The sequence below is a fragment of the Amia ocellicauda genome, chromosome 13 (assembly GCF_036373705.1).
Source record: "Amia ocellicauda isolate fAmiCal2 chromosome 13, fAmiCal2.hap1, whole genome shotgun sequence".
NCBI classification, from domain to species: domain Eukaryota; kingdom Metazoa; phylum Chordata; class Actinopteri; order Amiiformes; family Amiidae; genus Amia; species Amia ocellicauda.
In genome coordinates, this window is record NC_089862.1 from 34345371 (window position 1) to 34372841 (window position 27471).

The window sequence follows — 27471 nt, forward strand, 5'->3', positions numbered from 1 at the left end:
AACTTGCTTAGCTGTCGGGTGTCGGCTCCGGCCCGTTCTCCCGATTTCTTTGCACATTCTGTCTACCCTACCGAGCTTTGGTCCAAACGCTAGCCGTAAGAAAAACTCTCAGAAGGCGTAGATAACAGGCTGGACAACAGAAGACGTCTAGTGGAAGGGGATCGACTTGACATCGGAGTTATCCAAAGAGAACCAGCCAGCAAGGAAAATAAATTATTCTCTTTCCTTAGTTTTGGTGTTTTTTTTAAAGCTGTTGAAGAAGAGAAGTCGGTGGGGCAGTGTGATCCCGGGGGGGGCAGCACCACGAGAAGGGAAGGCTAGTTCTCGTTTGATTTTGATCGGCAAGCAGGCCGTCTCAGACAGGAGATGGAATTGGGAGCGAAAGCAGCGGCACAACACGGACCACGAGCCTCGGGGGTTGTGGACCCGGAGAGTAGGGGAGAGAGTGTGATTGATTTTCGGAGAGGGGGCCAAAGCCAGCTTCCAACAACTCAACAATGATACAACACACAGAAAGGCTGAAGAGATAAGCTTAGCCAATAGCAGCTCTAATGGGACTGCAGGGAAATGGCATCGTTATATCCAGGAAGGGGGTGAGGTTTACGATCTACAGTAGCTTGGATATATCTGTTCAGTACCTGCCTGCGCTGGAGGTGATATCCCATATTCATGGTGCCACATTTTCTTTCAGGGAGACAGGGTTCGATGGGTAACCTACCAATATCTACAATAAATGCCTAATAAGTGCTAAATTTTAATTTGTCATTCTTGCCATGGCTTGTTGAAGGACCCTGGTAAAAATTCGTTGAGAACTGAGGAGCTAAAGGGAGGTTTTTGAAAATGTTTCAGTGTATGGTTAAAAAAGGTATTTGAGAGTTAGCAATTATATTTTAGTACTTTCTGTGAGAAATGTAATTAAATCATCACATACATTAAACATTATTGTTACTATTTAATGTTTCACATCAGCCTGTATGTCATCGCCAGCCGCAGAGTCATTGTGTCATCTTCGGAAGCAATTTATCATCATTAGACTCATTATTCCCCCTCTATGTGCAGAACGGTGCACTTTTAAAAAATATGCATATAACTCAATCTTTCACGTTTAATTACAAGTTTTACGTAAATGCTATTTAGAAACAATGTGGAATATCAGTTTAGCTTGTGTTGTTGTTGACATTGTTTTTCTTAATTTGATGTTTGAGTTGTTTCAACTAAAAACTATATTCTTATGCTTGGAAAAGAAGGCGTGTGCCAGGAGAGCGTGCGACTGTAGGCGTGCAGAGAGCTGTGTGTGTCTGACGTCTCACAGATCGAACATGTTAAGAAGCAGATGGAAGTGTGTTCTGAGCTCGTATTCAACTGAGGTTTACAGCAGTGACGTCACAAGCATAGAGCGTTTATCTGTATTTTGTCAAAAAGTAGTACCTGCTCTGTCTCTTAGGGTTTTTCTCAAGATGACAGTACTCTGCACATCTGGTATTTCTGCCATAGAAATCAATAAAGTATTAAAGTGTTATACAGCATCTCTATCACTGCGGACCCATGTTGAACACTAGTACAGAGCGCCCGAATCCACACGTGTTCAGGTGATATGTCGGCGGTGCGAAGGCTGCTCACCTGTCTCGGCTCCTCCGTGAGGGGAAGGCGGCGTTGCAGCCAGCCACTGTGCACACGTGCATCTCCTTCAGGTGCACGTTCTTGTAGTGTAGCTTGACGCTGTAGGAGCTCTTGAAGCTCTTCTTGCAGACATAGCAGATCTTGGGGTCGGGGCTGGAGCACAGGTCCCCATCGGAGGAGGGCGGCGAGGAGAACTTGGGCGGGCTGGCGCCGTAGCCCATGGAGGAGACAAAGCTCTCATGCAGGGCGGCCATGCTGGCAGCGGCGGCGGCGGCTGCTGCAGCAGCGGCCATCCCCCCCCCGCCATTGTACAGGCCATACTGGCTCATGCAGAACATGTCGTACGTGGGGTCGCTCAGCTCCTCTTTGATCTTGATGACGGGCTGGTGTGGGGAGGGTGAGGAGTGGCGCTTTCCCTCCAGTTTCTCCCTCAGGTGGTTCTCCTCCTCCTCCTCCTCCTGCTCTTTCTCCAGGCGACTCCTCAGGTGCCGGCTGGCCTCCTCCGCGTCCATGGGCTCGTCCCCGCAGCACATCTTGGTCTCCGAGCTCTCTGACTCGTTCTCAAAGTCCCTCTCATGGTCCTGGTCCTCTGAGGTGAAGCTGTCGACGCAGCGCAGCTCGCTGCCCATCCCCCGGCGCTCCTCCTGCTCCTGCCGAAGCATGCTCTTCAGCGCCAGGCCGGGGCTCATCTCGTCCTGGGAGGGGGAGTGGTGGCAGCTGCCTCCGCCACTGGCATTGTTGTTGTTGTTGCTGTTGCCGTTGCTGTTGATGTGGTGGTGATGTGGGTGGTGTGGGTGGTGTGGGTGGTGTGGGTGGTGGTGGTGGTGTTGGTGGTGTTGGTGGTGATGGTGGCAGCCCTGGCTGCTCATCACTCCGTCCATCGTCTGGTCATCCTCCTCATCCTTCTCGTCGAATTCATCGGCCACATCGATCACCTCCTTTTCGATCTTGACTGGCATGCTGGACTTCCGGGGCTTCTTCTTTGGCGTGGGGTCTGCGGTGGGATCCTGGACGCTCGGGATGGGCAGGCTGTGAATGAGGGACACCGATTCAGAGGCGTGTGGAGCCGGGGCGCTGGGAGCCAGTGCTTGTTGCTGTTGCTCCATTAGTGAGGTGCTGTTGGTTGTTGCAGGGATGATGGGGCTGGTGGGCATCGAGACAGGAGGGCTAACCAGATCTGCAGGGGACAGCAAGCTGCGATAGAACGGTGGCACTGGCTGCACCGTCTTCAGGGAAGGAAAGACCAGCGGGCTCTGCAGGGGCGACTGCAGCACAGGGTCCAGAGGAGGAGTGGCGAAGCCCATGGGCGGCCGGCCGGGGCTGGTGAGGGTCAGCCCGCTCTTGGCCGAGGAGATGACGGGTGTGGCGGAGCCCGAGTTGGAGCGGATGAGGTCCTTGTCGCGGTTGTTCCGCAGCATGGGCATGTGCAGCCGGGGGTTGGGGTTGGCGCTGTGGCGGTTGCGGCTGCGCAGGGAGCTGAAGACCATGTTGCAGCCCTCGATGGTGCACCGGTGCTTGATCTTCAGGTGCACTGCGTTGTAGTGGATCTTGAGCGTGCCCTTGTCATAGAAGGTCTTGCCGCAGGCATTGCAGCACACGCGGCCCTTGCGCGAGGTTGAGCCCATGCGCCTCATGCGGTGCATCTTGGAGGAGAAGGAGGACGAGGAGATGCTCTTGGACTGCTCCGTCTTCACAAAGTGTGGGTGGTGGTGGTGGCTGTGGCCGTGCCCGTGCCCATGGTGGTCGTTCATGCTGGACGACTGTTGCTGTTGTTGCTGCTGTTGTTGCTGTTGTTGCTGCTGTTGTGTCTGTTGCTGTGACTGTGACTGCTGCTGCTGCTGAGTGCTCGGCGGAGGGGAGATGGGCGACATGCTGTTGGGCTCCGACTTGGGCTCCACCACGTTCGTGATGCTTCCCAGGGCCCCCCGGCTGGGGCTCTGCCCGTTGCGGAAGGGTGAGAGCGACACCTCGGACTCGCTGCTCTCGTTGGGCTCACTCTGGGCGGGCAGGTTGGGCTCACGCAGCCGCAGTCCGGGCTGCTCCAGCATCAGCCCGTTGGGGGGCAGCCCCAGCAAGGGCGCCGACACGGGGTTGATGTACTGGAAGGGCAGCAGGAAGGCCAGGCTGTTGGGGATGTTCTCGAAGTGGTGGATGCTGGACGGGTTGCTGTTCTCCAGGTGCGTCAGGAGGCTGGGGCTGCGCGTGCGGTTGTTGCTCTCGATGAACGTCCGGATGTCGGAGTCGGTCTTGGACGTGGACACCGTCACCGCCTGGCCCTCCTTCTCCTGGATGGCCATCAGCTCTACGATGGACTTGGTCTCTCCGAACCGCAGGAACTGCTGCAGGGTAATAATCTCTTCTTCCCGGGACATGATGGCCCAGCGGTCCAGCACCTTGCCTGCAGCATCCTGGAGGCCATATCAAAGAAACAACAAAGACAAACACAAAAACGTATTGATTCTGCATAATTACTCCAGTCGATTGAAGGTGCTCGGCTGTCTGCTCGTGAAGCGCGGGGCTCGGGGAGCAACATGCAAAGACTGTTAATGGGGCTTCACCCACAGAGCTGACGCTACCCCCCCACCCCACCCCCACTTTTCTCTCTCTCTTCTTCTTCCTCCCCCTTTCTCATCTATTTTCTACTTCAAATCAACCATGCAAATGCAGTCATTAGGCGCACAGCTAGGAAAATAGACTGAGTTTAATAATGTCAAAAGCTGGGGGCCCTGCTATCAGCAAGTCCCTGCAAATTCCACCTTCTCTACGATGATGATCTTGTCTCACAAAAACAGCCTGTGAAGATGTGAACTCTCGCTGTGCCTCCCTCTGTAAATACACACAACTCTCTTCTGTTTACTTCTAGTGACACAAAGAGAGAAAAAATGAGCTTTGCCAGAGGAATAACAGATGAATTAACAGCGGTGACTAATCGCCGCGCTGATAACCAAGCGCAGCACCCACATTTCTGATTTGTGCCTCGGACGGGAATTGAGTGGGCTTAAATGCGTCTCTGTGGTCGTGTCTGCTGCGATGTATCTTTTAGGGAGCTGTCTCTGGAATAGAAAGGGCACTCACTGGCTATTTAAGCATCTCTTTTAAGCCGCCGAGGAGGTGACAGCGATCTCACATTATGGTCATTAGCGCGGAGGAAAATCAGTATTTACAGAGCTCTATGTTAATGATGTTTAGAGGACGTTCATCTTGCGCGGGATGAAATATTAATAAGCACTTGCTTTATTCGCAGAAGGCAGACTACTTTAGAGGTTGAGGAAATGGAAACCAACATCTACAACTGTCTGTCTGTCTATATATATATAGAGAGAGATAACCAGTAATTCTATGGTTCACAGTTCTTGGCTAGTGTCTCCTAGATGGTGTTTTTCTCCACTACGAGGCTCAGCTGCCAAATGTTCGGCCATGGCTAAGGATTTGGGAAGAGCAGGAAACAACAAGCTAATTACTCTGCTGCACAAAAAACTTGACCGTAAACTATTTCATCTTCTGTCTCCCTTCTGGAGTTACTAGAATGCACACAAGAAGTAGTCCTACTGTATAATCACGACTTTGGCAGTCCCTACCCTCTCGGCTGCTAAAAAGGGACGTGAAACGCAGCCGGCGTGTTATTAAAATGCGCTATAACTGCAAGAAATCCAGTTATGTTTTTTAACAGTGGAGAAGGGACGAGACCCAAATCTTGCTTGTGTCTCCCATCTGACTTTCTCAGGATGAGTGGGATGTTGCCCCTCTCTGTGCCGGTTTGAGTGCCGTTGTCTGAAAACAAATTGTCGGCGTTTCAGTTTGCGGATGGTGTTTTTGTCATTTAAAATATATGAATGTGTATATGTAAACACACTATACACACACAGAGAACTATTCGCTAAACTGCTGTTATGTTTGATGGGCTCGGTGCTGTAGTTACACGTCCCAATGTTGGTGAAAGAAACTCTGTTTGCACTTATAGTAAAAGCGGCAGTTTATGAGCTGAGAGACCACAGAGACTGTTTCTTCTAACAGAGCGACATCCAAAGAGAGACTTTTACACTGACGACAATTAGAGACAGCATGGGGAACTGGAAGCCCAGCGTGTTTATGTTACTTGACAGGGTCTATGAATGATAAATGGTGACTGTACAGTTTGGGAGATGTAAAACTAACAACACAAAGCAGTGAAAGTCTTTAAGGCGAGCACAGAATAAATGTTTAAAAAAGAAAGAAAAGAAAACGAGAGAAAGTCAGAGAGAAATGAGGAAAAAAGGCATAAGATCGTGACGTTAGAAACAGAAGAAAATAAAATCTTTTGAGACAACACATCAGTAATCACAGGAGTATTTGTTGTTAAATATACATTAAAAAGCATTTTACACTTTCATTTTGTTAGTAACTATGAGTTTAGCCTGGAGGTAGGACTTAAAATTCCAGGCGGTGTGTAATTATTTTATACCAGGCAATATTTCTTGGCATTTATTTTATTTTATGATTTTTAAATAACAGCACGATATTGGAATGTGAATGTTTTAATACAAGTCTGAAAATATGCAGTGTGCATGTTTTTAATGCGTGAAAAAATCTCTGTAGCGCTTGGCATTGAGATGATAAGGGGGGGGAAATTAAACCTTCTTGCACTCTCAGAAATCCCCATTTACAGAGGAGGACTCAAAGTGAATCAAGGACGCTGTTTTCAGACATTCAGATACGGGACAGAAGTCTAGGCTGCTTGTCATTGTGAAGCCATGCGTTTCTTTTACTGTCCTTTTACCTTTACATAAAGCAAATGAAACATTAAATCATTTGACTGTTTATTTTCTGGGATTGACAGATACGGTTTTGTGATGTCACACACATATTAAATTAAAACTAAAGCGGTGTTCTAATAAAAGAGCACATCGCAGAATATCCTGGTTTTACCATCACACCACCTTTTTCTTTTCTCCCTTTCTCCCCGGTGATGGAAGCAAAAGTGCAATTGTATAAAGGGGACTGGGGAACCAAATCGGAAGAGTAAGTAAATTAAATAACCGACTAAGAAACAGAACAACTGAAAGCCACATATTTATATTGGCGAGCCGGACATACACTCCAGCTGTTTAATTTAAGGTCTTGTTTTTTGTTTGTGAAGAACTCTATAAGCTTCTCCATCTTGCCAAACAAAGTAGTAAAACTACAGAAGGGTAAACCATTTTAAAGGTACTTTGCATATAGGTACCTTTAGAGATAGAGAGAGAGAGAGAGAGAGTAGCAATGGGAGCAATCTTTCAACAAGAAGTCGACAATTTATAGTGGGGCAGTGCGGAGAACTACTGGATGAGCGCGCTCCCCTCACTGTAGGTAAACTGTGGATGCTCCTGCACAGTAAATATTAATCTAGTGTTATTTGGCTCTGTGAGATACACAAGGGAAACAGCCTGCCCCATTCATCCTGCCCTGATAGACAGCCCTGTAAACTGCACGAGGTAACACGGCAGTCCTGCTCGCGTCCAGCTCTATGGAGGTCTCCCGCATCTTGCTTATTGTTTTGACAATCCTAAGACGCAGACATTCAACATCAGAACGAAAAGAGCAAAGCCAAACACTACCGAGCCCCCCCCCCACCCACAACCTCTAAATCAACAAAAGAAAATGAAGGAACGCAGCACATAAAGTTTACCAAATGGAAGTGGTTATAAAAGAGCAGGGCCGGCCAGCCGTCGTGACTCGGATCACCAGTCACACGATTTAAAAGCAGGCTTCAGAAAGGGTATACAAACAGCGCTGTGGAGGAGTGTTGGACACGAGTCAGGGACGGCCTAGTTTATGGACTCTGAGCAGATGCAGGAACGTTCGCTTACCGAGTCGCCCAGAGACTGTCGGAGTCAATGTATTCAATTGAGATCTTCCTGTTTTGGTTTTGTTGTTTTCTGTTTCTAATCAGGTACCGGAATAATATCCCCCTACTATAACAGCTCAATTCCACATGTGAGTAGCTGCCTTGGATGGCTGTGGCAAAGACACAAAGTCACATGACAGCCCGGGTCTGGACACATGTGTGCACAGAGAACAAGTCTCTTGTGAAACTCTCAGTATGACAAAAATAATGATAATGATGAGTGCTGTCGTCACAAAATGTTATCTAATTTAAAATATATAAACCATGTATTTAAAATGACAGAACTTGTACTCAAATCGTGGGCTGTCCATATTTTTGTGCAAGTTATGAATTTTATCCAATATAAGATTTGTATGTGACCATGAAGACAAATCAGAAGGGAAGAACAGAGGATTTTGAAATAGGCTCACAGCTGGAGAATGGTGATACTTTAAACATGTGTGTGTATATATATATATATATATATATATATATAAAACAACACTGGCGCCCATGTGTGGATCACTGGTGTTTGATGCAGGATCAAATTCTGGGATTAATCTCAATATACAGTGAATAAGGAGAGACCCAGGGGGCAGGTGGCGCAGTTTGGGTGCTGACAGCGCTAGGGTCCGGACTTTAACCCGTCTCTTCTCCGACGCGGTCGATACTGTCTGACCAGTGGGTCCTGTTCAGACCAGTGGCTCAACAGAGGTAGTCTAAAATAGTGTGCAAGAGCAATCTTTCGCTGTTAATTTTTATCTCTACATCAAACTTGACAACTTGATTTAAAAGTCACTTCCCTGCAGATTGACCTCGATCAGATTTAGTTCAGCCACCTCTGAATCGAGCAGAACGTTCCACCTCCTCGCGCACAATGGACCCATCGTTCAAGGCGAGCTCTGCATTGTCGCTGCCGATCCCCATGTCCCTCACACCCTCGCACGCCAGTGCTGCTCCCTGTGGCCCTCCGCTTCCCCGGCCCACTTCCCTGCATTAGTCGCAGTCGCTCGGAGATCCCCGATCAGGCCATTAGAAGCGCTTCTACAAGTGTACACTCATTCCCCAATTAGCTTAATGCAGCCTCTTTCTGCATATTTCCAGCCCTGCCCCCCCTGCTCAAATCTCATTAATATCTCCCCCCAGCGCTTTGACAGATTGCCTTGTCATTACACATCCCCAAGTCTTTTAAACAATACGGGTAAACTACTGTTTGCGAGGTTAATGACAATTATCCCATAATTACTGCATAAGTCACCAGGTCCACTTTATCTCATAGGCAGGGTTCTGCTCTGTGTATCTGCCTCTGTGTCACCGTAAATGAATCTTGTACAGCTATATTTATCCCGCTGCTGCTGCCGCCGCTGCCTTGTAAATTGCGCTGACAGGACAACGAACAAATTATGGCATTGTCATCGCTGGAGCGCGGCTGTTGATAAAACAAAGCAGGCTAACCGGCTCGGCCTAAGCACAATTAGCACAATCACGGCTAATGCCTCCTGTTAGAAAACAGGGCTGCTTGACTGGGGCAGGGGATTCAGATGGAGCGTTTGTAGGTTTCAGTCATCATCATTATCTATCACACTTGAGATATGTGTGTGTGTGTGTGTGTGTGTGTGTGTGTGTGTGTGTTTGTGTGTCAGAAGGGCACAACATTTTTCTGGGGCAGTTTGTGTCAAGCCTGCTGTGACCAATGCACACAATAAACACCAGTTTACAAAAACCTACGTATGTGGTGATGCCTGCTGTCTTTTACACACGCACACACACACACGCACACATATGCATACAAAATGACGAGACACGATCTCATCTGATCTGCCCCACACAGGTGTCTCACTTTTCCTGCAAAGCATCAGAGGAAAAGAGCTACAGAGGGACCTCCACCACAGTCCCCACAGTCCTTTGCCTTTGTCGCCAACGCCTAATTAAGCCAAAATGTTTTTTCGTTTTATCAGGGCAGGTTAAGCTGATATTCCATGTGATCTGAGGAGGACTTGAACCCAGGTCTCTATCAATATTAGTTCTCCGTGAATAATTGGAAACGAAAGCAGGGGGCAGTTCACACGCAATCTCTTGCCTCAAGCCATTCCACCCCGGGTTCCCATCTCCTCAGACCTCGGGCGGTAACAAAGGCTTGCTTCTGAGACGGCCCAGCCCACAATTAGGAGGTATTTGAGGACAAACATCCTCATCTGAAGGGGCCAAGGGTGACACCAGCACCCTGCCAGCCAAAGGTTGTGTCCCTGCAGCTCACGTGGATAATCAATGTCTGTCAGTGTCAATAAAAGCATAACAATCAATTGTGTATGTTGGATGCTCTGCTTTTTTAATCCGTGTTCCAAGCTGCTTATTAAAAGCAAAGCAGGCATGCAAATCTGCTACTCCTGTCGTCGCTGAATCGAATGCTTGGGTTGGATTCAAACTACCGATAAAGGGCAACCCCAGAGTGGCCTGCCGACCGGCCTTCCGCTGGTTCAGTCACAGGGGATCGAGACCGGCCAGTTTAAGTCCAGGAACGGCGCAATCAGTGACTCTGCCTCCATCGTGTGTTGTGTGCTTTCAGTGAAGCCGGGGAGCCGACACATCTGACCTTTGGCTACCGCTGCATAACGGCATGCCTTGCGGTTAGAAAAAGAGACGGCTGGAGTCTGAGGGCAAAGGGGGGCTTTGTTACGGAAAAACAAAAGGAGGAATATGGCACGGACTCGGGATTCCTGTTCTCAAAGCTGCCGCAGTCCTCCAATTCACAGGGAACAGGCAAGCGTACGTCTAAGCTGAGAGCTGACTCCTGGACAACATATGGTCCTTTGCATGCCTCTCTACATTAAAATCTGGAGCGGAGCCTTTTGAGTTTATTCCGATTGTGTTATTAAATTATACAGTACGCAACGGCCAATTGGTCAATATTGTGCGAGTCTGCGCCAAAAAGCTCGGTGAGGTCGGCTGTGAATGAAATGGGAGCAAAGCAAGTGTTTCTACTCACAGGCAGGGCGGCCAAACAACAAGTCTAATAATACCTTGCCCTTTTCTGGTCTTTCTCAGGGCTTTGTTATAAATTCATTAAGTAAGGGTTGATAAGTGTGATAAAGTGAAAACAGGCAAAATACAAACACTTGCTCGAACGAAGAGGGCTCTCTTAATACAGCTTTAAGATGCGCGCATTATGTGAGTCACTTTCTGGCGCAGAGTGTTCCAGCTGGTCATTCATATTGCTCTCCTTGACACATATCTTGGACAGTTCTTTTTTCCTCCTCTCTCCTCTCTCAGGCGATGAACCTCAAAGAGCCCCTTTCCTTTGTTTGAAAAGGTCCCACGGCATTCTTCAAAGAAGGTATCTTGGCCAAAGTCCAGAGCAGGCCCCGATCCTGAATAGAAAATCATGTGGAAGTGTTTTCGTGATTCTCTGCCAGCTCTGCCGGCTCCGCCAGTCCTATTTTCGAGCTTAAGGATGCCGGACGGATCCAAACTTATCAAGGCGGAGACAGAGTTCTCCCACTCTCTGCTGCTCAGACCTGGCCAACACTGAAGAGCTCTGAGTGCAAGTCGTCCATTAGCCATCTGTCAAATGTCTCATTGTAGTGGCTGTGATTATAATCTGTTTAAATGGAGTTGTGTTGTTATGGCACAGTGTACGTCTTTTACTCCATCCTTCTCTGTTTGTGAGTGAGTGGAAACTAGTGAGCTCAGCCCTATGGCCTAGAAGGTCCCTCCACCACCAGACAGACATGATGAGAAGTTCCCTGGGACAGTGCGTATTGCTCGAACATGTGACACACAACTCCATGTCTCCCAGCCGTCGTGAACAGCAAATGCAGACTACAACTACAACTTGCCCACCTTTATAACCCCCCCAAAGCACATTGAAGACATCGAACAGCACCATTTGGTTCTCGTCAGGACCGGGGTAGGCAAACGAGGAGAGCACCTGATGTTTTGGATTAACCGAGGGATCAGGTTATTGTTTCAGTGCTGCTGGAACCCCGGCCAAACCCCGGAGACAAACGCAAAGTTGACGTGTCTTCCAGAGGGCAATGCATGCTATGAACTGTATGAGAAATGGGATGTCTACCAGGCCTTGGATCGCAGTGTTATTGTTTCCACGACAGTGAAGAGAATCTCCTTTGTCTTGATTAGTAATTTGACAAGAGCTGAAGGAGGTATTTCAGTTAAGAAAATATTAAATGAAGGAAAGGTGTTAAAACTGTGAGTAACCAACATTCATTCTGCTTTTTAAGCCAGGCTGTCTTGCTTCTACAGTAGTAACCAAATAAGAAGGAGAAGGGATGTCAGGACTGTCCATAAAAAAAGTAAAACAGCTTTGTTTTTTCGAGGGGGTTGCTTGTTCTACTCCATACTTGCATGAGGATTAAACAGGTTGATGTACTCTTCCTAATGTTCTTCTCCCCCGTTCGACAAACTTTCCCCAGCACAAACAAGAAAGCGCCCCCCTGCCATGACAGACTGTCCATTACTGTCTCAATGACAAGTGACATCCACAAGAGGTCCTTGCCCTGAGACACACAGGATAAATGAGTCTGTTATGATTTTAGACACCAAATTATGAACGTGAGAAGATTGGTGGCACCTGTTAATTTTGTGTAACAGTGTTACGCTAATTAGCAGTGGCGGTTGTCGATATATTTTAGACGGACTCTGCTGTCGAAGAGGAGGCAGATGCCAGTGTACTAATGGCTTTCAGATCGCGAATGATTAAAAAATAATAGGCATATAATAAAGTTAATGGCCACTTGTGCTCCACATTCGCAAAACCACACCATAAAAAATGCATTTCCGTTTTTCACTTCGCATGTATGAAGTTCATCGAAATAATGCCTAACTTTGCTCTAACTTTAAGTACACTTTTGTCTGCCACTGGTAGACAGATTTGTACATACTTTAATGTATTTTAGAGTCTTCAAAAGTAATTCTCATGACGGGGGAATAACAACACTGGCTCCTATCACCGCCCTGCTGAATCACACACCACTTGGAAACGGCGATGATCGCGTGTTCTGCGTACACCTATACAACCTCCCAGTGATTCATCATCGAAAGCACAGCTCCCCTGCTCTGGGGTCAAAAACAAACACACAGCACCCCAATCCTCCACATTTTCACTGGACCGGGCTTTGAAGGGACACAAACAAAATGCTCGTCCACGTTGCGTAGCCAGCTGTCTGTGCCGGATCAGAATTTGCGGAGTTTCTAATGCAGTCCTAATCCGGTCCTACACTCTTCTTCATAACAGACTGAGCACTGTTGGATTGTGTTGGATTCGTTTCAAACATGGCAGCGACACACGATTGCTCTTTTGCTCTGCATGGTTGTATAGAAAACCGAGAGCAATCTACACTGAATACATTACAAACACAACGAAGTCACAGATTGTGAGGACATGCAATTTGTAGTTTTTGTTCAATTCTACGTGAACACAAGTCGCAACACAAAGCATTCGCAGGAGCACATACCCCTGCGCCGCTGTAACAGAGACACCATTAGGATTCTAGCGGTCTGTCAGAGTTGCTATGGAGCGTGCAAGAATAGCGAATAAGCTAATGGGCTCTCTACTTAATGTGATTAGAGCCATTATTGACATAATGCCAGGAAGATGCAAGGCCATTAGCTCAGCCCTCTCCTCGCTCTCCACTCAAATTTAGCATTTGATACACAATTTCAGTTCGGGCTCCGGCCTCACAAGGTAGCAAACGAGACGGCGGGGAGAGCGGTCCAAATGAAAAGGGACGATTTGCGCGACTTGTGAATAAATTAAACACACTTAGAAGACTCTCGCCCGGTGTGTTATCGGCTGAAAACTTAATAAATACAACATTGTTATCTCTGCTATCTTAATTCTGTAATCCACTTCAAATTACTTACAGGGTATAATACATGTAACAAACACTTGGGCTGGGCCGGCTGCCAAAACAAACAGCCAGCACCGGAAAATAGAGGCTGATGTGGTTCTTTTGACACAAAACGCGTTTTTTCAAATGATTCAAATGTTTTTGGGGCACCGAAGTATAAATACATGGATGATAATAACAATACTTTGGGAATAATTATAAAAAATAAACAATAACTGAACATCTGAGTATCAGACTTACCAAACAGTTCTGGAATCAATGTACAGACAATAAAAAAAGATACACTGGTATTTGAAAACCAAAACACCAGGAGTCTTTTATCTCAAAGGTTTTATTTTATGCTGAAACACTTCTGTTGGAATCCTTGCTTTGAGTCGAGTCTAGCCTCAACTTTTTCTAACAATACTAAGAAAAAAAACCCAGTGCAAATGTGAGTGTAAAGGCTCGAACCCGGCCCTATTTAGCTCACTCTCCAGCTGTGTGGTCTCTCGGTGAGCTCACACTCGATCACACCGCCACGGCCTTCACAACGCTTCACTATTATTATTCTACAGAGAAAAAGCTGCAACTTGGCATCAATCTCCCCCATTCGTCTTCGCCGGCCTGGGTGGTAATCGGATTCAAATCTTGCAGACCTGGTCCTGTTTCCCAGTGAATATGAATCCTAATGGCAGGATAATGGCCCAGGCAAGCGGACTGGCAGGGACGGGTCGGGGGGTGCCTGTTGCAGAGGTAAGATCGCCCCCGCTGGACCCCTGCCAGGACCCGGGCCTGTCTACTGTCACGAGTGCCTAAGTCATGAATACTCGCTGCAAAAACAAACATAATTAACATCTGGTGTTGTGTTGTGGAATGTAATTTATACATGAAGAAAAACCTCTGAACCATCAAAACACTATTTTTCGGGGGACTAGGGCGCTTTCAAAGGCTGGCTTGGACCGTGCACCAATATATAAAGAATGCTTAGGGGAAATACAAACCAATAATAAACTCCTTTTCTTTTTTAAGTGTAGGCGGAACATAAACATTAGGTTTTCGAAGTGTCCAGATTTTGAAACACTCCTTAATTCTACCCAGAATCCTTGGCTGGCCACCTGTGCCGTTCCTCCGACACGTTTGGCATTCCTGAGTGAGAGCCGTGCCTGTGTGGCTTGTGCCATCACTCAACAGGTCTTAGACTCAATAACGGGATCACCAACTCCCTTTTCCTTCCTAGGCATTTATCTGCACCCTATAAAACATGTGAATTGCAACCAGGCTTACAACGAAGACCAGCGTGTAACTCTCCTCCTGTCATGTTGTGACTTCCTGTTGCAAGTGTCTTGTTCTCAACATTGCGAAGGAAAACCGCGGGTTTAAAAAAACATAAAAACAGGATCAGGTGAAATGCTATCTGGCAGTGTTTTGGCCACGCACTCTCTGGTATCTCTGGAAGCGCAGAGCTATCGATCTGGGTCAGGGACGTCTCGAGTTCCTGTCAGTAAACCCGTCGAGCCCGGCACACACTTCCCTCCGCGATGGGAGCAGTGTACCTACAATGTAAACAGCCATCACGAAAACTCGATAGACAAGCAGACAGCGGGGTCCTAAAGTGGTGCCTTCGCATCCCCACACACCGAGGGTAATGCAATTTATGGCATAATCCCACAATGAACCTGTTGCCAGTGCATCGAGTGTTAGGTCTAATACATCTTTCAATACAAATTACAAGCTGGAAGAAGTGATAGATGTAATAAGTATGGATTACTTAATGTCCAGACGCACTGCAGCCGGGGTGAGAGGAACCACGTGAGGCAGAGCTCGAAATGAACTGTTACACCGTTCATTTTCCACCTCTTTTGCTCCCTGAAAGGGGATTTTATCAGTTTTAAAACCAGTGCCGGTAAAACTAGACGCAGCTGAATTTTTGGTATTGATTGGCCCCCGGGGCGACAGGGGGGAGAGTGGGGGGTTAAAGGTCTGGCTGCTTACCTTGTCTGAAGGATGGGTGGCAGATCGAGGGAATACAATCCCGGGGAGATGCTCATTGATTTGTGTAACTGCGTTACCGACACTCTGAAAAAATGGAGGCGGGTGAACGGTACGGACAATAAGAAAAGCACGGAGGGGAAAAAAAGAGAAAATGAAACAGCCAGAGGACCTTTTTGATTTCCTTTAAAAAACGAAAATGTTGTTCTCTCATTTGGTTCCTCTGACAAAAGCTGAGTGATTAGAAATACTGAACTGCCACATGTCTGTGGTAAAGATTTTAAATGTATTCCGTGTTACATGCAATTTCATGACCAAACGGTGTCCTCTGAAGAGCTGAGAGTTTTACGGTCTCGACACTGGACGCCATAGGACACTGAGTCCTGTTTCCTGGTCTGGTAACGGGCCCAGGCACCTCCTGGTATGTGAACCACTTCATAATGACTCTGGAAGGAGCACCTCAACTCAGAATCAATAAAGTCTCCTCACACTTGCTGATGCTTTTCTCCTTCCTTTACTTCGCTTCATACAGATGACACATGCATTGCTCACGTAAAAGTGATTACTGTAAATTCTAAGGTCTGGCAGTGAGATCTCAGAGACAACGTTAGCATTAAAATCAATAAATAAATTAATACACCGTGGCTACGTCCATCATAGAGCACGCCAGTGACATCAACCAAACCGTTCATTTTTCTTTCATTCGACTCGAAGAGACAGAGTTGTGACTGAAGAGCACAGCTGGATTTCCGCAGTGTGCCGAAGTAAAAACAAAACAAAAACAGATGTTAAGATAACTCCAAATTAATCTTCATCATCAGATTTGCAATCATCGGAAGGATTTATTTTCTGTTTTGAGCTCTGGCCGTAACATAGGCAAATAACACCGTCGATTCATTTGTACAAGTCACCACAGGTCACAGCACAGAAACCCCCTCTTCTCAGTTATCACCTCATACCCAGTGCCAAATACCATGCTTTGCATTGAAGAGAATAAAAATAATATTATTTAAAAAGCGTGGGAGGAAAAGTTGACAAGTTTGAAAGTTAATTTGCATTAGGCTGAGATGAAAATACACACATTAGTCAGCCTTCATAATTCTCCTGTTAATATTAGTTGAATGACCGGTTTCCACAGGACATCTGAGCCGAGCAGAAAAATGCCTTTGCCAACACATCATCCCAAATATGCAACATAAGGGCACGGGCAGTTCGAATCACACTACAGCAGTTATCTCCACACAGGTCAGGGGAAGTAAATCAGCCCAGCTATTACTAGTCTTAAAAACACTCTGATTTCTGAACCGAGACCTCCAGCTCGCAGTGGCCCCCTGCCCAGACTTCATTCCTCGGTTGGTGTGACACGTCCCGGACCGCCTGAGCTAACGTCTGCCTATTAAATATGTTGTGTCAAAGTGAGTCCTGCCAACCTGCTAAATACGGCCCGGGAACACGGGCGGACGAAGCCGAGGAGGGTGAGGAGACTGAACACGAAACATAAGCTCTGCTCTTTGTGTTGCTTGCTAACACTACACAATAACCGGCACCGGCTCTGAACGGATTCACGTATGAACCCCACAGGAGTGACATATGAACGTTTCATGCCCTTCCACTGAGTTCTGGTGTTGATCACATGTATGAGACCCCAAAGCCAGCCTGTATTTCAACCCCGAACTCTGACCCCACCCTTGTTATCAATGAGATTTACACCGGCAGAACTCAGAAAGAGAGCAAAAGGCATTCGTGTGTTGTTTCCCGTTATTGTAAAGCGAGACCTGTAACTTTAGGACAGTCCGTCAGCAGGCTGTAGCTTTTTCTTTACCCTCCCTAATAAACTAGATGTTGCTTTTCAATTTACCTAATCAAACTCAGAGCCAGAACAAGCAGCAGTCCGCATTCATATCCGTGCCGCGGTTTTCCTGCCTGACTAAGAGACTCCAAACGCTCCAGGCGCGTATATGCTCTGAATCCTGCCTTAGAAACACTGAGTGTTAATTCAAAGCTGTTTGCTCAGACAACTACAACAACACAAGCCTCTCGCCGCAGCCACTACGGCCCCCCAACCCCCGCGCTCCCCATCCCCTGCTCCCAGGCGACACAGCCTGCCGGCGGCGCGATCCCATCTCCGAAACTCATCGGGCTGACGCGAGAGGGTCTCTGCTCGCTACGGTTTCGGATTTAAAGCGCCTTTGCTCCAGGCACGCTGGGCCGTGTGAGCCTTTGGCAGTCCCGATGATGAGGCACGGTGCCCCTGGCAGAGAGCGGGACCCTCCGTGGCGTTGCTTTTGAAGTGCAGTGAGTGAAAAACAGCGCAAGCTCATGTAATCCCCTTTCAGGAGGGTGGAAAAATACAAGGGCCCTTCTGATTCACTCGGCAGGCCAGTTAGTGTCTCCGTGCATTAATATGCAGCAAGCTGTAACCAATCGGTCACACTATATGGCTCACAGATGAATCGGGTTTACAGAGTTCTGCGGCATTCAGGGCAGTCTGCTAAATACTGGACTTAACCATCGAAATTTGTTTTCGGTTGTGTTCTTCTCCCCCCCACCCCCCCGAGCCTTTTTTCCTTCCCCCACTCAGAGTTCAGGGCCACGGCTGGATTGCAAATCAATGACACATACCGTCCGAATAACGTTCGCTGCAGCCCGACTAAACATACATTGGCAACGCTAAAGCAGAGATCATACTTTTCTCTTTAGACATGTCTCCTTACATTAGGGGAAAACAACAACAAGCGCATAAAGTGTCGTTATGTGATTTCTGCGGTCTGACGTTTGCCAGGGAAACAGTCCTGGGCCTCGGAGGCTGATGTCAGAACCCTGGCTGCATCATGTGCCGTTAAAATCCTGTTACACGCTTATTAATAAGGCATCACGTTTTTTTTTTCGAGGCTCATTAGCTGTTGTGTGGTCTTGTGGATGGGAAGGATATCACAGGGTCTTAACTCTCTCACATGGTGTCTGAACTTTCGCCTTCTGGGGAAAGTGTGAATAAAAAGGACAGATCATCAATAATCAATCAGTTTTTCTTAATTTAAATTAAATATTAAAGTGCATGTAATCATATATAAGTTTAAATTTGGCTATTTGACAGCTGCTCTAATCAAAAGTTAGTGGCCAACGCATCGATTTGACTCCCATAACAATTCTGTGGCCTTCGATTCTGGTGCGAAATAAAATCTCTACAACGAACGAATGCTTATCGGCAAAGCAGGCAGTTCGTCGACAGTTATTAAAGCGTTCTCCTCGCGGGAGGCAACAGAGACTATCGCACACAAGAGACCCGTTTGTCCTCCCTCGAGATGAAATGCAAAGGTTAGTGGCTGACCGTTTGAAAGGAGTAGCATGTGACTCCAGGATTACAATGTTTTTACTGTGAATTGTCCTTAGAAAGACGGGGCAAAACAAAGTCATGATTCACGGCTCAAGAGTAACATGTTATGGAAACGAATGCTTTTATTAAGACACCGAGAGTCTGTGCCAACATTTCAATACATGGCTCGTGCACTTGTTCTCTAAGTGTGTGGCAACCTGAGAATATAATTATTTATTTTCTTATCCTAATATTCCATTTAATTTTGGGGGGCTACAGTGGACCCCGTGTGGCTAGATGTGTTTACCCCTCGGAGTACAAGTAAGACACTGATTTTATCTTCGTATTAACGTATTGTGTCTGATTAGATCTAGCCTGTATTTTCAACTGTGTAACACACAAAACCATGTTTCTTTCCTTATGCAATAATATATTTAATTTACTGTAATTTATAATACATGTGCAATGCAGTACACAGCACAGAAAGCAGCTGTTATACATTAATTACGCTGCGATATACAATGTGTGGGGCAAGTGGAAACATGCTACTAGGAAACTAGGACTGGAGGACATATAGAGTGAGTATAAAGTACATAAAAAAGTGTATTCATACATTTCATTAAATTACTGAGATATGTTGATACACACCAGGGTAAAATTAATAGGTTGAATCATTATATGTAAATAATGTAAATAAATATACACGTATTAAAATGAAAAAATCAGTTGTGTTAGATTCTAGTGACCAAACAATAATTTCCGCTGTTAACTTTCCCATCATCTCAACTAAAGGAAAACATCAATTATACTGTACTTAACATCTAATATGCCAAACTCGTATACTACAACTTTAAATTAAAGCACAAGCATGTTGTATTCAGTATCCCCGCTCCTGTTTGCGTTTTTAAGCCTAAGGGAATTCAGTCAGTGGGGGGGAATAAGAGAAATCCAACAACAAAACATGGAGGGAATTGTCCTTAATGGCTTCCGTCTCCTCCTCTCTCTCCCTCTGCCATCTCATTCCCAAACCGTGAAGTGGATTCTTTATACAGCGGCCTCGGAGGGTGGGAATTATTCATGACCCCCGTGGCCCGGTCGGCATCGGACCCCCGCCGGTCGACGACAGGGTGCCCGGGGGCCTGTACCTTTCTGGGCAGCGTAGAGGACTTCCACACCCACAACGCCAGGGAGAGAGATGAGTCAGCCGAGCACGGCCGCTGCTGGTGAGGGTTTTTTTTTTTTTAAGTGAAAAGTCATGCCAAGGTACAAAGGGGACCGGGGTCTCTTGTGGACCAGGTACATCTCCTAGTGCACTCAAGTGCTGCTAAAGAGAGCCCCTCTGCTCTGTAGTGAGGCCCCTTCACTCCACGCAGGTACAAATGGCTATTTGCTGTACATCTCCCGCTACACGGCCGCGTCTGCTGGCCCTGCACTTACAGCATGTAAAACAAAAAAGAGTGCCATTTTTATTCACAAATGGCCCCTCTGAATACAAAGCTTTCTGAATGGGAACGTCAAAGTGCTATTAGGACACCACAGTAAAGAGCCGGCGTGCATCCCCATGTCAATAGGGCTAATGTGCTCGGCGAACACTGAGGAGCAGCACAACGCTGGCCACACACACACATACACACACACAGAGACACACACACACGCATACACACAAACACACACATACACACGCACTCACACACAAACACACACACACACACTCACACACACACACACAGACACACACACACACACGCATACACACAAACACACACAAACACAAACATACACGCACACACACGCACACACACACACACACAGAGACACACACACACACACGCACTCACACACAAACACACACACACGCACTCACACACACAGACACACACACAGACACACACACACACACACACGCACACACACACACAGAGACGCACACACATAGACACACACACGCGCACACACACGCACTCACACACGCACTCACACACACAGACACACACTCACACACAAACACACACACACAGACACACACACACACACACAAACACACACACACGCACACACACGCACACACACACACACAGACGCACACACGCGCACACACACGCACACACGCACTCACACTCGCACTCACACACACAGACACACACTCACACACACGCACTCACACACAAACACACACACACACACGCACTCACACACAAACACACACACACACACGCACTCACACACAAACACACACACACACACACACACACACACACACACTCCAACCAGCACAACCTTTGCATACACTCTGGGCTCTGGCTAATCTCGAATGAGGGTGTAGTGGCGCACAGGTTCAGACACATGCCAGCGTTTTAATTACATATTTATTTCTTTATTTGGAATGATACATATATATATAAAAAGGAAGGGCATCTAACTTTGCGTGAGAAGGAGGACGCGCTGAGTTGCGATCGGCACAGGTGATAGAGGGGGACTAAACACAGTGAAACAGATTCTCTCGTGCCGAACCCAGTTCTGCTGTTGGGATTTTCTGTGTGGTGGGGAGGGAGAAAGGGAAACACTCAAAAGCCACATGTTATTGCGGAGAATGTGTGCACCCGTTTGAGCCACACATAGACAAAGAAAGGTAATGTCGGACGCTGATTGGCATGCACGATCAATAAAGAATGTAATACATTACAAGGTGAATAAATTAAACATCCCGAAAGTATACAAATAGAGATTGTAAACAACACATTGAGCAACGTTTGTGCATTTAGTTTAAATACACTGTATACAAACACACACTGGACACTGGCTGGTCTCTCAGGACCCATAGAGGGCCACAGCATGCCTGCTTTCCCATGTCAATGCAGGGCCATTGTCTCTTATCGTTTATAAGCATTATATCCACCATAAACGAGCAAACTTTCCCCCTCTGTTGTAGATTTAATTTCCTGAACTCCAACAACAATATTTATGCAGCCCTTAGAGTGGGGCCAAGTTAATTTCACTTTACTTAAATAATAATAATAATTAAAAAGTCTGTGCAGCGGTATTGATTTTTATTTGATTTAATAAGAGGCAGTAAAGCCGTTATTACATTTTACCATACGTACGTCGAATTATCCTATATTTTTATATCTAGTCTCGTACCTTTGATAAATAATCTGTTTGAGACTGTATATATGGATTCCAATGATTATTATTTTATTTTTTATTCACCACACGCAACATTCAACATTTCATCAAACTGCCATTCATTTGGCGCCCATTCGCGGTAAAAAAAAAAAGATTAAAATTCAATTAAAACAGGCACTTCCTGTCATCCAGTTTCTGCTGGATCTGTAGATCGTACCTCCTGCGTCTCCACTGCTGAGATGGCTACTCTAAACAGATGCGCCCCTCTATGGCTGCCAGGATCATCCACCTCCTTTAATGTGAAGAGACACCTCTTCATATCGGATTCATTTATCCTGAAGAATCCTTCAGGCAGGAAGCAGAGGGTTAATTAGACAAAACAGGAATATTGCCATGCCTCACTCATCACCGAGTTACCTCAGGTAGTTCGTCAGAACACGAGTTCACACCACGACAGGTAACAAGCCGCTACTGGATGGATCTGTGTTCCCATTTTTTTTTCTCTTTTCTTCCCTTCAAGACTGAAACTCAAAGGGAAATCTTTTTTTGTATCAATTTCCTATTCCACCAAAGAGAAGAGAAGCGAAAGAGGAGGAAGAGGCGCCTTACACTATCTTCTGTTTTACACCTTTCGCGAGACAGCTCTTGTGTCGGGCTGCGCAGATGTGACAGAATGTTTTTCTTCTCTAAAACGCTGCCTCTCTCTGACACGCTGGAAAATGTACAGCCAGAGAGTGCTCCAGGCGAAGATGCCACACCAGTCTCACATCTGTCGGCTTTCATTTGTCTACAACGGTGCTTACAGATAAAACAAGCCTTCCAGATGTCACAGCAAGCCGCATTATGAACGCTGACTCTACATGAGATGCTATCATTTGCTGTCAGCGGGCCCGAGACGCCCATCTAAAATATTAAAAAACTCTTTATCTGGCCCAGCGAACCTTGCATTCCTTAGATTTTTTTCTTTCTTTTCTTTCTTTTTTTCCAGGATGAAGCCAAACTCTTAGAAGAGGCAGGGGTGGCTGTTACTGCAGCCCTTTGTGTCCGCCTGGGCCGAGTCGGGCCTGGTCAGACCGCAGCGATGGGCGCGGGGGGCCCTTTGCCCCGGGAGCCGCCTCTCCCCTGACCCCGCGGCGGGCGCGGGTAAACGGATCCAGCTCGGCTCTAATTTGACTGTCAACTCCATCGCTGCGCACGTCGTGACAGGGGGCTCTCTGGCACCGCCGGGGTGGAAGGCATTCTTATATATTATTGACGAGCAGCCCGCCATTAGAGACTTCCATACAGGAGTGCAGCCATAAATGCGATGTTACGATGCGATAACACACACACACACACACAATGGCCTGCCCCAAAACAAAACAAAACAAAAAGATCTCAATGCCATTCTTGCGTTACACGTGATCACAGATATCCTGTCGTGCATTAGAGGAGAGATAGGGGCATTTAACTGTCACAATCTCCTACAGAATCTGGTGTTCGCAAAACTGAGCAACAAAGGTGTGAATTAATAGCTGCAGAAGAATGAGAACCGGTCTCTCACAGTTACGAGTTATTGAGTTACGGCCCATGCGGGTAGTGCAGGCGCTGTCTGTTGGTCTTTCTGTGGTTCTGCCGTTTTGCCACAGTTCAGGATTGCTGGTTTAGCATCCCTTCTGCGAAGGAAAAGCAGCGCAACTTTGAGCTGAGATAGGAGGCTTTCTTCCACAGTCTTTCTTCCACATAGTCTTGACAGGTACCGCTCGTATACATTTCAGGCTTCAAACGGCTGAGAGACATATCAAACGACGCGGCGCTGAAATGCATGACATCGACATTCGTTTCATGCGGGCGCGAGGGTTTTTAACGAAGACACGGGAGTCAAAGTTTCGAGGGTTTGAAACTTTTCTATTGAGAGGTGCGTCAAACTGGAATCACGTTTGGCAGGACGGCTAATGGGGCTACAAAGGGATGTGTTTGTACGAGGGGCAATTTGACTTTACTGTACTTTTCCGCCATATTTATTTATTGTTTTCACGTCCGAACGAGTGTAAACAGGCCTCAGAACCCACCATTTGAAATCAAAACCCCCAAAAATAATGTTTTCCAAACTGTTGGCTCACAGAGGCAAAGGTATTTGGAAGGCAATTGTACCAATCGTGTTTTATCAGGTGGCTGTACTTCCCATGCCTCGCTATATATCTCTGTAATATCCTCAGCTTTACTGCACTCTACTGTGCTTTTACCAGGGTGGATCAGAGACTCCGAGGAGGTTTAATTATCGCCATCACGGCTCACCATTTGTGGGGCAATTCATAATGTGGGAACAGGATGCCGAGGAGGCTTCTCGCCCGGACAGTGGATATGAAATAATGAACACTCTGCGAAGACTGAGGCCGTGCAGCTGGCGCAGCAGAAACTGAACGATGGCCAGCCAGCCGAGTTCAGACACGGCCCCCTTTAATCTGTGGAGCGTTGGAGGCGGAGAGGGGGGTGGGGGTTGGATTGATTTTCGCTTTATTTCCGTTTTATGGCCAGGCTGCACTTTCTCACTCACACGCGGCGGCGACAAGAGAAAGGGACCCGCTCGGAGGCTTTCGTCTAATTGGTTTTAGTGGGAGATATGGAGTTTTAATTTGGATACAAAATATTGCCTTGTTGATGAGACGCAACTCAAGGATGGAGGTGAGACTAGATCATACTCATCTCTCTCTCTCTCTCTCTCTGTGTGTCGTACGATTGGATAGCCTGCCTGCTCTCCCACGGGCTTTGGTAATGCATTGTCTCTAATGCACTTAAATGGACACAGGGTGCGTCCAAACACACGGCTTGTGACTCTGCGGACGGATCGCTGGATCGCTACATCGCCTGGCTTTAGTTGTCTTCGAACACAACAACAGGCCTTGGCAATCCGCCACCACTGGGAGCCTGATATTGATCTCCGGTGAGCCGCCTGGGTCTGGCTTTAACAGCGATCCGGCACACCTGTGACAGTCTGCCAAGCCGAGGAGACGATGTATATTTAGTTTACACTGATATCTATATCATAAAATGTGTTAATGTGCTTTATGACCTCCTGCCTTTTCAAAACGATGCTGTCTGTCTTCTATTCAAGCCCTCGTGAAGGCCAACACCAAAAGGGAACGTCTGGTCAGATATTTAACAGCCCCGCATCCCCCATATGAATGCACACCCATAAACCAACATTTTAAATACGAGATCTATTTTTAAAAGTACAAACACAATTACAGCATTATCCGATTCCACTGTCTACTCGAGGGTCATTTTGATTGGAAGTTAAAATCCTGCAGGTTTTTGAAAACTACAGGAGACAGAGACAACCTCCAGACACAATGACAGCACCTCGGTTTCGTGGCAAAACGAGAAAAGAAAATTCACAACAGTCCCCGGGACATCCTAAGCGGAGAAAAATCAAATGTTTCTTTGCAAAGGTGGGAGATTTTCTTTGATTTGTCGCTCGCATTCCTCAGAAACCTCGCCGCGATTGATCTAACCCTGACAGAAGCCGGGTTTGTATCTCACCCATGCATTTGCCGAGCTCTCTCAAGTTAAGCTTGCGTAAACCCAGACTTACAAGTCTCAAACACGCTTGCCAAAGTCTTCTGACGAACAACTATGAGGAACAAGTTAATACACCGTTTTACTTCAAGCTTACCGCGGTGCAATTTACAAAGACGTGTTTGCGACCGGAGATCCGGATGTTCTCCACCTCGTTCACATTATTGTGAAACAAGCAGGACTGGGAGATCAGCATAATGATTTCCTTTTATCTCCAACTCGGCCTCACACTCTCACACTCTGTCACGGGGCCGAGGAGGAGAACGCAAGCCTCCTCTGGGGAGATTGACTCCCACAATCCCTGACGCCTCCACCCACCCACTCAGCATCAGCAGTCCTGCCTTAAAAGTCGGCAGCTCCCAGGGCCGACACGCGACTGTGGTTTCCCAGTAATCACTGTGCATTGCTCCGGGCCCCGCGGTTGACATTTTTGCTCTAATCTTTGTTTATAGAGAGAGTAAATCATCTAAACAGAGCACGTTCCGATGTGCAGGGCCTGATGGTTAGGCGATAAGGCAGTGCCTGGCACCAGCCCTGACTCTGGCAGCTGCCCCAGATCAGAGCGATGATACATTACTGTCCTAATACTGAACTACACCCACATACACACATATGCACAGACCTCCGGCGTATTAAAATGAGCAGACTCTCACCAAAAAAAACGTTGACTGGTTTTCCTACACTTCTCCTGCTTGACCCCGAACTCAACTGAGGTTCTCTGTGGTGCGCAAGACCGAGAGACCTGGCACTGTGGTTTTTTGAGTACTCCATTTTTGTGCTTTTTGTTTTGTTTTCACAAAGTATTATTACACACGGACACACACAGCACAACCTGGTGTTTGAAAGAGGCGTGCAGTTATCCCCGAGCTCGAGATAAGTCACCTGCCAGATCACTGCCCTCCCTCGCGCAGCTGTGTTGTCTTTAGCGATTACTACACATCTCTCTCGGTCTCAGACAAGTCATTTACCTTGTTTTTCACTCACTCACAGGAAGTGATGTGGAAACAATGCTAACGACCTCACCTTCAGCAGGTGTGCTGATTGCCACTTGAACCCAAGGTTTCGCTGGAATCCCACAGGGTGGACCTCGAATACGCACCGGCTGTTACAAAGCTTTGTTAAACTCGTGTGCTTTGTTATAGGGACATTAAGGACAAGACGAACAAATAACACAACTCCACAGGCCGGCACTCCCGTGATGGCAGCGATATCCTGGCAAAGAGACGTCATGCCGCGAGATTGTGTAACACGGAGGAGATCATCTCCCTAATTACAACCCGTCTCGCCTCTCCGTGTCTCATTTAGAGTGTTTCTGTAACTGGATCATCTGAAACACCAGAAGTGACAGGCTGAGATCCACAGTCTAATACTGTGTTTTACCAGCAACAGAAAAAACATACTCCCAACCCCCTTCCCACCCCCCAAAAAAAAACTACTGAGAGAAACTTCATCCATAAAAGAAGTACATCACAGGAGCAGGCGTTTGATCTGGGCCTTAGAACGTCTTGCAGTGACAAGGAACAAGGACTTGAAAGGGGAAGCAGCCGCAGTACCGGGGGTTGGAGCACATAACCAGGCCTCGTTGTCCGCTCCCACCAGGTTGACAGGAGCCATGGAGACGGCTTAAAAGTCAGTCAAGAAAACATCAAAACGTCAAGAAGAAAAGTAACAGTGCAGTTTAAGAGCAGGTGACGTGGCCGAGTAACCGCAAAGCCGGAATTAAAAAAACAGAGTTGAATACAGCGGTTTGAGCTAGTCTGTACCGGCTCACCGTTGACAAATACGGGGCTGTTAGCCTTTCACAATTGTTGCGCCGGACTCATTAAAACAAAATCAAAAGGCGAGACAGGTTTGCTCAGCCGCGGTAAACTGACATCTCCTGATCAAGGCTCCGTTTCCGCAGGTAAAACAGCGCGGTACCTTTGGCAAGACTAACAACATCGGGAGGCGTATTGACAGCCAACTACTGTGAAACCCACCTAAATTGACCGGCGCTGACCCAGCTTATCTCACTACGTGCCAAAGTATCTCTGACAGACTGAAGACACCGCGATGCGTTCATACATCTGAACACGTCACCGGGCCACTCTCGGGCCAGCGTTTCGCGTTCCTCCCGCGGTCGGCAGTGTTCGGAGTCGAGCTCTCTCCTTGTTATTGAGCTGTTAGGGGCCCCCGGAGCT

The 27471-nt window shown here is 47.1% G+C and overlaps 1 protein-coding gene across 3 annotated transcripts in view; it reads right to left on the minus strand.

The window, feature by feature from the left end:
* bnc2 (basonuclin zinc finger protein 2) overlaps positions 1-27471 on the minus strand; it is a 204664-nt gene that overhangs the window by 17384 nt on the left and 159809 nt on the right. For all 3 annotated transcript variants that reach the window (XM_066720704.1, XM_066720705.1, XM_066720706.1), the window contains one exon: positions 1621-4028. In XM_066720704.1, coding sequence (XP_066576801.1) covers positions 1621-4028 — 2408 coding nt within the window. The remainder of the gene's footprint in view (positions 1-1620; positions 4029-27471) is intronic.